Source organism: Ascaphus truei, chromosome 1 (assembly GCF_040206685.1).
Source record: "Ascaphus truei isolate aAscTru1 chromosome 1, aAscTru1.hap1, whole genome shotgun sequence".
Lineage (NCBI taxonomy): Eukaryota > Metazoa > Chordata > Amphibia > Anura > Ascaphidae > Ascaphus > Ascaphus truei.
The window spans coordinates 127,970,580-127,983,176 of NC_134483.1; the positions used below are offsets into that span (position 1 = coordinate 127,970,580).

General features: G+C 42.3%; 2 protein-coding genes across 2 annotated transcripts in view; one reads left to right on the forward strand and one right to left on the reverse strand.

The window, feature by feature from the left end:
• FOCAD (focadhesin) overlaps positions 1-12,597 on the reverse strand; it is a 200,516-nt gene that overhangs the window by 185,069 nt on the left and 2,850 nt on the right. Inside the window, exon 2 of the mRNA XM_075594653.1 lies at positions 8,589-8,657. Coding sequence (XP_075450768.1) covers positions 8,589-8,645 — 57 coding nt within the window. The 5' untranslated portion in view covers positions 8,646-8,657. The remainder of the gene's footprint in view (positions 1-8,588; positions 8,658-12,597) is intronic.
• The window catches only part of MLLT3 (MLLT3 super elongation complex subunit), a 343,568-nt gene continuing 339,921 nt past the window's right edge, over positions 8,951-12,597 (forward strand). Inside the window, exon 1 of the mRNA XM_075594656.1 lies at positions 8,951-9,217. The gene's annotated coding sequence lies outside the window, so the exon portion shown is untranslated. The remainder of the gene's footprint in view (positions 9,218-12,597) is intronic.

Below are 12,597 nucleotides of genomic sequence, written 5' to 3' on the forward strand. Positions count from 1 at the left end.
TTAAATGCCGGGGGACCGCACGAGGCCTCTATAATACACTTGCCTTCTCTTCCATCGACGCGTCGTCATGGTAACCCGGCGTCAAGTATCCATGGCAACGTGCCGTCACATGAGCCCACGCGCCATTTGACACCGGGGCCGAGCGGGGGGGGGGGGGGGGGGGTCCCTTCTAGAAGCCCTATAAGCCAACTCGTGTTACTTGTTTCATGTGTTCAAGTGATAAATTAATCTTTTTTTTTTTTTTTAAAGTAAACGTTTAATGTTTTCTTGGGACCCATATACTTTTGACATTCGTTTATTTTTTTCAATCTTATTCTACTTTGTGACTGGGGTTCCTTGTATCTACAGGCAAATGGGCAATCCCCACTCCTTTCTCTTGTGCTTTTAAAGCTGCAGTTCAGTCTTTTTTTTATTTATTTATTTTTTTACTTCTATAGTTTCATGTGTGCAATCTCTAATTACCTAAAGAACTGTATAGCTGCCGGTTAATTCGTTCTCCATGTATTGATAGGCGAAATTTGGTGACATAATTAGTGAAGGGATCTGTTTTTCTTCTGCTTCTGTCTCTCAGTGGAAGCTCATGAATATTCATGAGCACTCCTGCACTGACATGTGCTAGAGGGAGGGCAGGGCTGACAAAGGGGTGTGCCAGGGCTTGTGACAGGACATGAAGGGGCAGTGCCTTAGCAAATGCTTGTTAAAATAGAATACAAGAAAATTGGTCTTTCAAAGTTGTTGTTTTTTAAAACAGAAAATGCTAAAAGTATTTTTTCTTACTACAGAACTGATTTATTTTAAAAAAACACATGCAGGATATTGACTGAACTGCAGCTTTAAATTCAATATTGTCATCATTTGGCAAACCGCTAAAAGTGAAATGCATTATTTATCAGGGGATATAAATATAGTATTTGATTAGACATACTAAAAATAAACATGTTAAATATTTACAGGTCACAAGAAAGTAAAATGTTCCCTTTAGTAGTGGTTAAAGGAAAAATACGCTTTTTTGCTGAGTGCCTGGAACATCGCCTTGAAGTATAGTTATAAATACTGTTATAAGCCCACATCCATTCTTGTTCCTGCCACTCTGTTCCGTGATCAATAGTGATTAACAGCCCCACATGGAACAAAGTTGGGAACCAGCGCAGTAAAGCACCAGCCTCCATAGATGGTCACTGCTATACATAGCAATAAAATAAGTAACTCTCAAACAAGGCTATCACTAGGTTGTCATATGTTGCACACATACTCGTGGTCTAAAGGTCAAGGAATGTGAAGCAAAGGGGCTTTCAAAGCAGACTGGAAACAAATTACGAGGAGGATGCAGTGCAGCTGTTCCCAATATTCACCGTACAGATGCACGGGAGGATCCTGGAGCAGGAAAATGAGCCGTGTTTCTTGCACAGCCGAGGGGCCAATAAATTGAAATCTAACCAATGATGTTTTTGTACTGCTGCTGCAACCCTAAGCAAAGAATGATTCATCCATTGTATAAATCTACAGACACAATGCTCAAATCCTATAAATACCTGAGTTACATTAAAAAAAAAACAGTTACATGGGGGGAGGAGGGAAATGTAAATATAAAACTATATTTGGCAGGTCAATAAAAAAATTGAAAAAAATCTACCTGTTATGGTATGTGGGAAGTGGTTAATCGGGTAGTCTATGGCAGGGGTGCGCAAACTTTTCCTCGTGCGTACTCCTGCCTGCTCGCCTCGCATCCTCCCCACCCCCCGCTCGACCCCGGCGTCAAATGAGGAGCAGGGTCATGTGACATCACGTGAGCCCGGTTACCAGGACAACGCGACGCTGGAAGGTAAGTGTATTATAGAGGCCTCGCGCGGTCCCCCGGCATTTAAATTGGGGGGTGGGGAGCGTGGGACCTCTATAACTACCGCCCCACCTCCCCTGAAAATCTAGCGCCCCCAGTTTGCACACCGCTGGTCTAAGGTCATCAGCATATCTTCAGCCCCACATAGGCATGGTATAGAAAAAAGGGTGACATCCAAATATATATTTTAAAAAGGATATATATCACACACTATTTACAGTGGTGCATTACATATATCTGTTTAAGAATTTACACACTGCATCTAGACTACAATAAATAATTGATCTTTTAATAAGGAACTGTGACCCAGTTCTTTATAAGCACAACATAGAGAGAGAAGACAGCACCCACTACTAACTTCTTATGTAAATAACGTAATTGCCACGCACGTGCGTTAGTGTTAGTTAGTTAGTTAGTGTGTGCTGTTCCCTATGTTGTAATTCGATGTATTACCCACTTAGTGTGCACCTCCTCAGTGAGTTGAGGATTGTAGTGGTTTTGTCACCTGACAGACCAGTAAGCATAAGGCTGCGCTTATAGGGCCGGCAACAGCGACGTCAGGCTGCAGTCGCTGGAAAAATGAAATTGAGATGACTTCCAGCGATCGCGACAAAGCCGTCTTGCTTACTATAAGCGCACGCGACGGCGGCAATGCATTTGTTTTGACGCGACGCTGCGTCGCTGTCACAATAAGCGCAGCCTAACCTTCAGCAATTCACTTTGTTTCTGCAGGAGTATCAGATTCTATAGTATCCATTCTTAGTAATGTCTCAATCACTGCATGGAATTTTTGGCAAAAGAAAAAAAAGCCACAAACAAAATAAATAGCTCACAAAAAAAGGACACATCAAAGGCAACAACCCTACTCCATGCAGCACTGCATAATCCTCTTAGAATAATAACATAATAATACTTTTTTCTTTTAAAGTGTTGACAGTGCATGCAGCATGTACATAGATTTATTTTTCGCAGGCACTCGTCCCGGTAGAGAGTTTACAATATACTGATTTTTTTTGGTGCCTGAGGCACAGGGAGATTAAAGTGATTTACCCAAAGGTCACAAGGAGCTGAACCAGGGTCCCCTGCTTCACTGTGTCACTGTGTCAATGTTTTCACAGTGCAGTTACGCACTGAGCCACTCCTTCAGCCCAAATAAACATCGCTCTGACCTTGGTTACCCATGGATAAACCTAGTTTAAATGCCACGCTCAGCTCATTAGGATAGAGATGTGCAAACTTTTCACCGAAGTTCGCCAACCTGGAGACATTTTCCCAAACTTTAAAGAACAATAAGTCAGACTTGGAGATAAAAATCACCACAACCTGAAGATAGGAAAGGAAAAGCGAGAGAGACGTCGCTCTCCTCCAAAATCCATATTCCCGGGGTTTATCCTTCCCCGGCAATATTTGAAGTTCACTTCGCTTTGTCAATTTTCACCGCACAATTTCGACTAAAAAGTTCTATTGAACCTTTTGGCAAATTTTGAGGCAAACACAGGCAACGTAAATTTAGATAAGTTCACACATGTCACGGGAGACCAGGTTATTTACACTTTTTTTTACCAGGATCATTCATTGAGCAAAACAAGGTAATGAAATACATTGTAATTTATTCGGCATAAATTCGCTTACACACAATGGAACACAAAATACAGACAAAAAGCCACACTTACTTTGGGACTGGGGTAGAAAGCTAGACTTTCCTAGGTGCAGGGAACTCTATGGGAGAGTATTACCCTGACCGGGACTTGAACCGGAATCTCCTGGAAGCAAAATCAGCATAAAGTTCCATACGCCATCGCTACGTTCTCTTCTGAGAACTTTGTACCTCCTGACCACATGTTAGTCCAAATCTCCTGGAACTCAAAATCGACATAAAATCCCAACCGTGTCCGCTACGTTCGTTTCTGAGAACTTGGTCCCAAAAAGCTGGACCTAGACTCTGGCGGGCAGACTTTTCAGGCTCAAAATCGAAGCCGGTTGCTCTGCTATTCACACAGAAGCAACTTTGAAAAGCCCGCCCGCGATCTTACTACCGGGGACTCCCAATCTGATTGGCTCACAGGTTCTTATAGTATTTTCAGTTTCATTCACAAAACTGAGCAGCCAATCAACGCGTGGGAACTTTCCCAAGCAGCCAATCAGAGCCAAACCTGCTAGAAAAGCCAGGTCAGCGGGAAATCCTAAATAGCCTAGACATACGCAAGCCTACCACCTCTCTCCCTGGCTATCTCAATGCCACCCGCTGTGCAGGCTCCACCAGGTCTGGCAGAACAAGTGACAGCCCAGAGGACTGTCATTGATCTCCGGACCTAGTACTTCGCCTTTCCCCACTGACCAAATCACACCTATGGGCATCCTCTGACTGCTTTGAACTCCGATGTCCAGCAGACTTACCGGCGCCTATGGGTTAGCGCGGGCAGCATGTTTGGACATCGGTTCCGATTGTAAAAAGCATATCACATAATATTAAAGTACCTTTTAATACCCTTCTTGGGGGACAGGGAACAGAAAAGGGAAAAATGTTGTCGTTTTATTTCTGCCTGCCTTATTCCCCACACTTTCCCTTGGACTCAGTTTGGACTGAGTCCCCCCCAACCTTATATACGGTTGGGGCACCCACAAACCCTACACTGGTTGTGGGTCACCTTGGCACTAGCTGGGGTACCCCCTTACCCTAGGGATTCCCTCAGCTACAGGAATACACATTTATCCCTGTGCCTCATTCTCCTTTCTGGTCTGTGCTGAAGCAGGGTACCTTAGTGGTGAGTCGCGCCTGCGTTTTCCAAGGGAGGTATTACCGGGACAATGTGCCTACATGTATCTGAGAATCAGGCATGATAGGGCAACCGGTAACTCCGGACTCCAACCTCCTAGGCACATTATGTCAACGGTTCATCCACAAACCCCCATTGAAACTCATACCCTAGCAATCCGTGCTTGATGGCATGCCCGGAAAGGGAAAAAGCACCAAAAAAATGCTTTTAATACATACATTATATTGGAATGGTACAAGGTTACTGGGCCCAAGAGCTAACTCTCTTGGACCATTATACACAGAGCAGGGGTAACCAAAACGGGCTTGACCTTTATTGTATAGCCTGGCTACCCCCTCCCATCACAACACATCTCTAATTGTGACTTTGAGGAAGCCACTCATATCCAACTGCATCTCAGACACCAACCATGACATTGTAGGATCTATTCAACAAATTAAGAACTACATAATTGATGCTTCAACATCTCAACTTCGCTAAAATGTCCCTTCCGTTACTTCCACTTCTTCAAGGCTTGTTTCATCATTTGAAAATCATTTGGACAGTATAGAGTGCTGCTGCTAGCAGGTTCAGGTAGGTCTGACGTTCCCAAAGCTGCCGCCGTGTTCAATCAGACACTCTGCTGTTTTAAATTACACCCAGGAGTCCCTCCAGATTTCTAGGCTAAATTTAGAAGGTGTGAATCATGGGCAAAGGCACTTTCCAAATTGTTTTGAAATGAAACTCAATGCTGCGCTGTAACTTTAAGAATGAAATCTTTCATCTAAGCACAGCATGCAATTGAGCCTTTAAAAGCCCTAGGCATACATGGTTGAAAAAGTATTTTGCATTTTAAAATTAGCTGTACAGCAGGGCCCCAGTCATGCGGCGTGTTCCGTTCTAAGTACCCGCCGCAATGCGAAAATCGCCGGAAAGCGGAACCAGCGATTTTCGTTATGTGCGCATGCGCAGACTGGCAATGCGCCGTTCTACGCATGCGCAACATCGGCAAAAAAACCCATTCAGCGCATGCGCGACCCTGGACCAGCCCGTTCTGCGCATGCGCAAAAATGGCGGCCCCCCCTTCTTGGTACCGCCGAAAAGCGGGGCGCCGAGAAGCGGGCCCTTCCTGTACATTAATTTTATTCCCCCTAACCTTGCTCTTACCGGCATTTTAAATATTTGCGCAATAATAAAAAGTTTACATCACATCATTTTTACAGGGTGGGGGGATTCTAATTATATTGTGACTTTTCTAGGAAATTCCTTATAAATCAAATGACTGCAACTGTGGAATCACTGTTATCACACAATTATGTAAGTGGGCATGATTCCACTGCTAGGCCCAAATGAAAACATTATATGTTGCATAGTTCGGTGGAATTATTTTGTGGTTAGCCTTATGAGGCTAATTATTAAACAAATGAAACGAACATTAAAAGATTAAACAACGTGTTACTTCCCCGACAGAGTTCATTTCATTGTAAATCCAATATACGTTACAAAATAGGGCATTAGACCAAAGGGATCTGAGCACACACAAATGGCTAGTCAATGGGAGCAAAGAACCCCAATAAATGGGAAACCCAGGTGTGTTTTAGAACCTGATGTTCTCAAAATACATCAATCTTTGTAAGAAAAAATTATTTCCTGGGAAACAAAGCATGAAGCTCCTCCACTTCCAAACTTGACAGTTCACTTGTAGAATTTATGCTGATGTTCACAACCTTTCACAGATGAAGACAAACAGGACTTTTTGTAAGAATGTTCCAACCAATCTTTCTGCCTTCATGGCCTTTTAGAGAATTCACACTACTTCCAACTCATGAAACCTTCAAACCCACTCTGAGGCCTCGAGGTGGGACATTGCCATGAGTGTCTACACAGAAGGGGCACTAACTTAGTATATCCATCTAAGCACTCACATGTGTATCAGTCACACATTTACTTTTCTCTTAACTTAGTTTCCATATAAATGGATGTTACTCCTTGGTCCAGTATTTTTCAACAGGGATTCCTAGGAACTCTTGGGTTCCCCCGGGCCTCCCTAAAGGGTTCCCGACAATTTTCTGGTCATTTGAAAATTGTATCAAATATAGAAGAATTTACATTGCATCTGATCTCAGTCGCGCTATTAGTGAGGGTTGGGGTCCCTTACAATGCATCTGATCTCAGACACGCTATTAGAGAGGGCTGGGGTTCCTTACAATGCATCTGATCTCAGACGCGCTATTAGAGAGGGCTGGGGTTCCTTACAATGCATCTGATCTCAGACACACTATTAGAGAGGGTTGGGGTTCCTTACAATGTATCTGGTCTCAGACGCGCTATTAGAGAGGGTTGGGGTTCCTTACAATGCATCTGATCTCATACACTATTAGAGATGGTTGGGGGTTTCTCAGAAGTTCACTTAGAGTTCCTTAACCAAAAAAAAGGTTGGAAACCACTGAGTGGCCATTTCCAAAACCACTGTAAATATTATGGCGTAATAAGTGTGGTAGGACCTGGTAACCAAGAAGAATATACTGAACAAATGGAACAGTGCGAGTGGCCACATCTTCCTGCTGCTGGAAGTTAAACCTTTGTCCAAAAGAGGGAGTTCCTGGAGCTGTGACCGGAACATAACCCGCACCAACATTCATGCGTAAAGTGTTCTGAGAGAAAGCAAGGCCGTTAATTAACCCTTTGAGTGCCAGATGAGCCACAGGGGTCAGAGTACCACGCCCCTCCCGGCACTCCGGTGACGTGATGATAGCACGGAACTGAAGGAGTCACCCCCCTCCCGGCCGCTCAGTTCAGATCCATAGTAGAGCAGCACGCAATCTGACCAGGTCAGAGGAGCACGACGTTTGGACGTAACTACTACGTTGCGGGGCTCTTTATATTGTTTATTTATTAATGGTGATTTTCTCAATTTCTAGGCTGCACTTGATCCTGGAGAAAGCTCAATTTTAACTTCCCAGGCACTTAATATTTCAAACGCGAATATCTCCTAGCGCATCCATATTTTTTTCAATAAAAACAGCGTTGGAAAGGGCAAGAAGAGATCTGTTACAGAAATACAAAACTAAACTGCACAGTCAATTGGAGCAGACGTCTGCTTTAACCCTTGCGTGTCATGAGGGCCAGAGCTCTAGTAGGCCCTATGATGTACAGGTTCCATTGTACCAGGGGCAGATTGCGTTCACCACAAACGCGATCGGAACGGACGCATTCTCGACTTTCCTTCAGGTCCTGGTGGGCCTGCCCCCAACTAGGTGACAGCTACACTAAGCGATGATGTGGTTGAGAGCTGGAAAACCAGTGGCACTCAGCTGCCGCCGGTCACCCCGTTCTGAAAGGGTTAATACTGGCTGCTTGTTACGTACGCGGTTGACTCTTGTGGCTTACTCAAAGGCTTCCAGTGCTGGAAGGAGTGTACTAATATGCAATTATTATTTGCCAAAGCAGCAACAGTTCACCAATCTACACTATGTTTGTGAAAGATTGGGAAGCTGGTTACATCACTAAAGAATGCTCGCAATTACTTAAGGAACCACAACCTGTCTGGCATTTAATAGCTACAGTACCGTCCCATCCTGTATTGTATCTTTCCGTGTGTCGGGTTTTGTTTCTAACCTTAAAGGTTTCCTTCTTTTTTCCTTTTTGTAACTGAAGTGCTTTGAGTCCCATTGGGAGAAAAGCGCAATGTAATATTATTAAACGAATAAAGACACTTGCACTCCGTGCAGATAATGGAATACTTGCAGGTGCTGAGCTCAGGGAGTGTTGTCCCATGTTACCCACATGAAGAAATGAGTAGCGCTCCACATTCATTTATAAGCGGTATACAATTTATTAAAGCTCCAACATTTCAGTCCAATACTAGGCGAGAAACACTGAGTTGGACCGACACGTTGGAGCATTACTACATTTTATATCGCTTATCAGTGAATTTAGTGCTGGATGTACATCAGTAAAGAATCATATCAAGATGGAAGAAAAACAAAACATACCTGTGTCTGAATAAGAGAATTTGGAAATTCTAATCTTTTCTTGAGGTCTTCTGACATCCTGAGTAATCACTGCAACAACATCAAAAAAAAGAGAAGTTCACTTATTTTGATCGTCGATCGGATGACATAGAAAAAAACATTTAATACCCAGCATTGGTGGAAGTACATGAAACACGCTGCACTTCATACAAGATGCACTATTAAAATCATGCTTGCCATTAAAACTATTGCAAAGCAGGAAGAAAAGAAAAAAAAGGGCTTGACCAAAAACTAAGCTGGGTGAATGACAGTTGAGGCACAAGGAATGAAACACACCCATTACCACAAGTGGTTATCTTAATGGAACCCGAGGGTGTTTTACATGTTCGTGTATCTGCTATCGGCTATTTCAGCTGTCTCCAATAATGTTCTACAGCAAAGGGCTTAAGTAGGCAGAAGAGAGCTGGCAGGCATCGTGTGTCCCAGACGCAGCTAGCTGTCTGCTGGAGGCAAAGCAGTTGTAATGAGTGGAGGTGCGTGACACTTACTCATGCCACTTAAACTCTACGTGTGTGCTTAACTTTTAAGAAGAAGACAGCTGCTGGGGTCGTTGGGATAACACGGCCAAAAAATTAAGAACTGCATCAAATGTAAGTTATTTTCTCGTGTATTCTTACCCGACCTGCCTATCCACTGGTCTACTGGGATTTTTGTGGTGGGGGTTCGGAAAGACTTAAAGGGTGTTAAATCCAAACAAAATTGTAGAACCTGCTTCGATCTTCAAAACCATACTGATCTATATATGCAATATTTGGTGGGAAATGTTAACATGATGCATTGCCTCGTCAAGTCTTTCCATGCAATTATTAGATTTCATTTTAGGCTCTCTTATACGTAGTGGCTGTTTATTCTAACATAAGGAAGTGTTTTGCAATGTGTGCGTTAGGTTCAAGAGGAAATGTGTGTGTTGCTGGCAATGTAGGCAGCGTTACAAAAACTGCATATGGTTAGGTGCATTTGGGGAAACAGACAGTGTGATATCATTTTACTAGTGCAGTGGGTGGAAGAGAGCAGAAGGAGAAAGATGAATGCAACAGGCACAACAAGTATGCTTCGGAGATTGGTGAGGAGTGTTGGGAAGGTTGTAGAAGTGGCTCTTGGGGTTGTGGTCTTTCAGCTGAGATAGGAGGTGGGGGGGGGGGAAGAGAGAGATGGAGAGATTAGGTGCTTTGCATATAATCAACAGAAGGCAGGTCAAAATCTGGGGGTTGCAACACAATGGTGTCTACATCATGTATATCTGGAAAAAGAAACATGTTTTTCAGACTAGTTTGAGTTGTCATGCTAAATCTGCTAAACTGCTACAGTACTTGGTGCCTGCAACCATTAGTATTCTTAGGCCTGTCTACTGAGCTCTCGCAACTATTGACATAAATCAGTTCTATCTGAAGCCATGTCCACACTAGAGGTCTGGGGTTGTCCAGGTACCATCAGAATGTGTGTTTGCTGCCTAAAAACCTGCATAGCTCTGCACTTGCGGTCAAAGGCTCAGCAGCGATTAACTATGATACTAAACACTGTATGTAAATTATGCGAAGAATGCTTTCCGTATGAAATGTGTCAAAATGAGTTAGTGGTTACCTTAGACAAACGTATTTGTAACATTGAGGTTTACTCAATGTTCATCGTCTTCCTTTGGATTACTCGTTTGGCTGTTTCTTTGCTTTGATGCACTGAATTCAGTTTTGTATTTAGAAAGTCCTAAACACGTCACTTCTATTTGATTACGCCTTATTATACCAGGCGACTGGTTCTTCCCTTCACAACATCAAGGCTGCATTTGTATAAAGGAGTAGTCTCGCGATTACACCTCTGGTCTTTGAAGAAGACAACAGTTCAAGTGTCATTATGTAAGTCACTTGTTATCCCTGAACCACTGAATCAGAAAGAACTTGTAGGGAAAAGGAAAAAAAAATAGGCTGCTATGGGCTTGAGCAGAAATCTAGGAGTATAGATTCTTATTCACTGTATTGTGAAGAAATCTTTTCCAAGCTGGAGAAGAGTTCTGCTCCATTCTAATGAACTGGGGAGATGCCTTTGCAGCATAAGGCCCATAGAAACGGACACTGAATAATGGCCATTTGGCTCATCTCACAATTCATTTGTTCATACCTAATGTAAAAACGTACACGGTATGATTCCTAGCCTTTAATTTATATACTGTATTTTCTGCAGGGTTTCAATCTTTTAAAGAACTGCAAAACCCCACAGAACCCCATTACAAGATTAATATGACTTTTCAAAGCCCCAGTGCACTAAACCTAGGTATGTAAAAATTACTATTGGTGTGGTAGGACATTTTAAATTATTAATAGCTTATATTATTATTTCATAAGAACTATTCCAAGGGCAGTACAAATGACACGGGGTCGTCGCTTAATGTTGGAGAAAAGGAGATTTCAGGAACAGGTTCTTTACAGTAAGGGCAGTATAAATGTGGATTCATTACCTATGGAGACTGTGATGGCAGATACAATAGATATCTTTTTTAAAAAAAAGGTTGGACATCTTTTTAGAAAGGAAAGGTATAGAGGGATATACCAAATAAGTAAACATGGGAAGTTTGTTGATCTAGGGAGAAATCTGATTGCCAATATTGGAGTCAGGAAGGAATTTATTTTTCCCCAAATGAGACAGCATTTGATAATATTTCACTGGGGGTCTATGTTTGCCTTCCTCTGGATCAATAAACTTTACATACAAATGTAGGATAAGTATAAATTTAACTAGCTCGACATATGTCTTTTTTTCTACCTCATCTGCACTGTAACGTGTGTGTGTGCGTGTATACTTATACATATACACATCTTAACCCAGGCTGTACTTTAAAGCAGTGCAATGCAGCAGGCATAAGCTTATAGGGGTCCATGTCATATGGATTTGAAGCAAAAGGTGGCACAGTGTGCTCATTTGCATGTAATTTCCCAGAATCCCTTGCTGCAGTGGAAGCACTGTATGCTGGGTAATGGTGAAAGGCGGGGTTGCAGACCTGTCTAAGACATGCAAATGAGCATATAGTAATAATTCCATTTGATAGATATCACACACAGGAAGGTTAACCAGCTATGCACTTTAACCCAAGCTGTGTAATGCTGCAGGCATAACTGTAAAGGGATCCATGTAAAATTAGATTTAAAGCAAAAGGTGACTCTGTGTGCTCATTTGCATGTCATTACCAGAATCCCTTGGTGCAGTGGAAGCAATTTATGCTAAGAGATCATCGGGAACAGCAGGGTTGCAGAACCATATGGGATGAGAATGTGCTCACAAGTGATATTTTCAATTGCAATAATATTGTACAATTACAAAGTAAAAAATGGGCACAAGTTATGCCATCATGCAGAGTAAAATGCACAGGATGTTACATAACACAGGTTTGTTACATTCTGTAACACGTTAAAAACCATACACTTTTGCTGTCAGTGAAGAATTCATTGCTTGTTAATTGTCTGCAAGTCTTTTTGACTGTGGAATGGGATTTCCCTGTGGGTCTTATTCTAGAAACTATTTAATAACTGTATTGTGTAAGCGCGTGTTATGCTTTCAGGCTATTTGTACCTATCTTCCAAACCCCATGCCACTGCTTTGCGATTACTGGAGATCACCCATCTGAAGAAGTCGTAGTAGGACCCAATGCTTCAGGGGGCAGGAGCCGTTAGCCCATTCATTAAAGGTTTTAAGTGGTGATACATAGTTACACTTATTTAACATTTATATAGGATTATTGCTTGACCTGCGGGAGAGAGAACTTTCTAAAATTTGTGTTATATCAATTGTTAGTCCAAACAAAAAAAAGGTTAGCACCTAATACTTAACTACTCATTTAAATATATATTTTAATATAAAAATGTCCAGGTATTACTACTTAAGTATATCATTTTACATCAGGCAAATGAATACGGTGATTGTGCTTGTCAAGGAAGAAATACAAAATAAGATGGCTTGAAATCCATGGGAAAAAAAATATTTA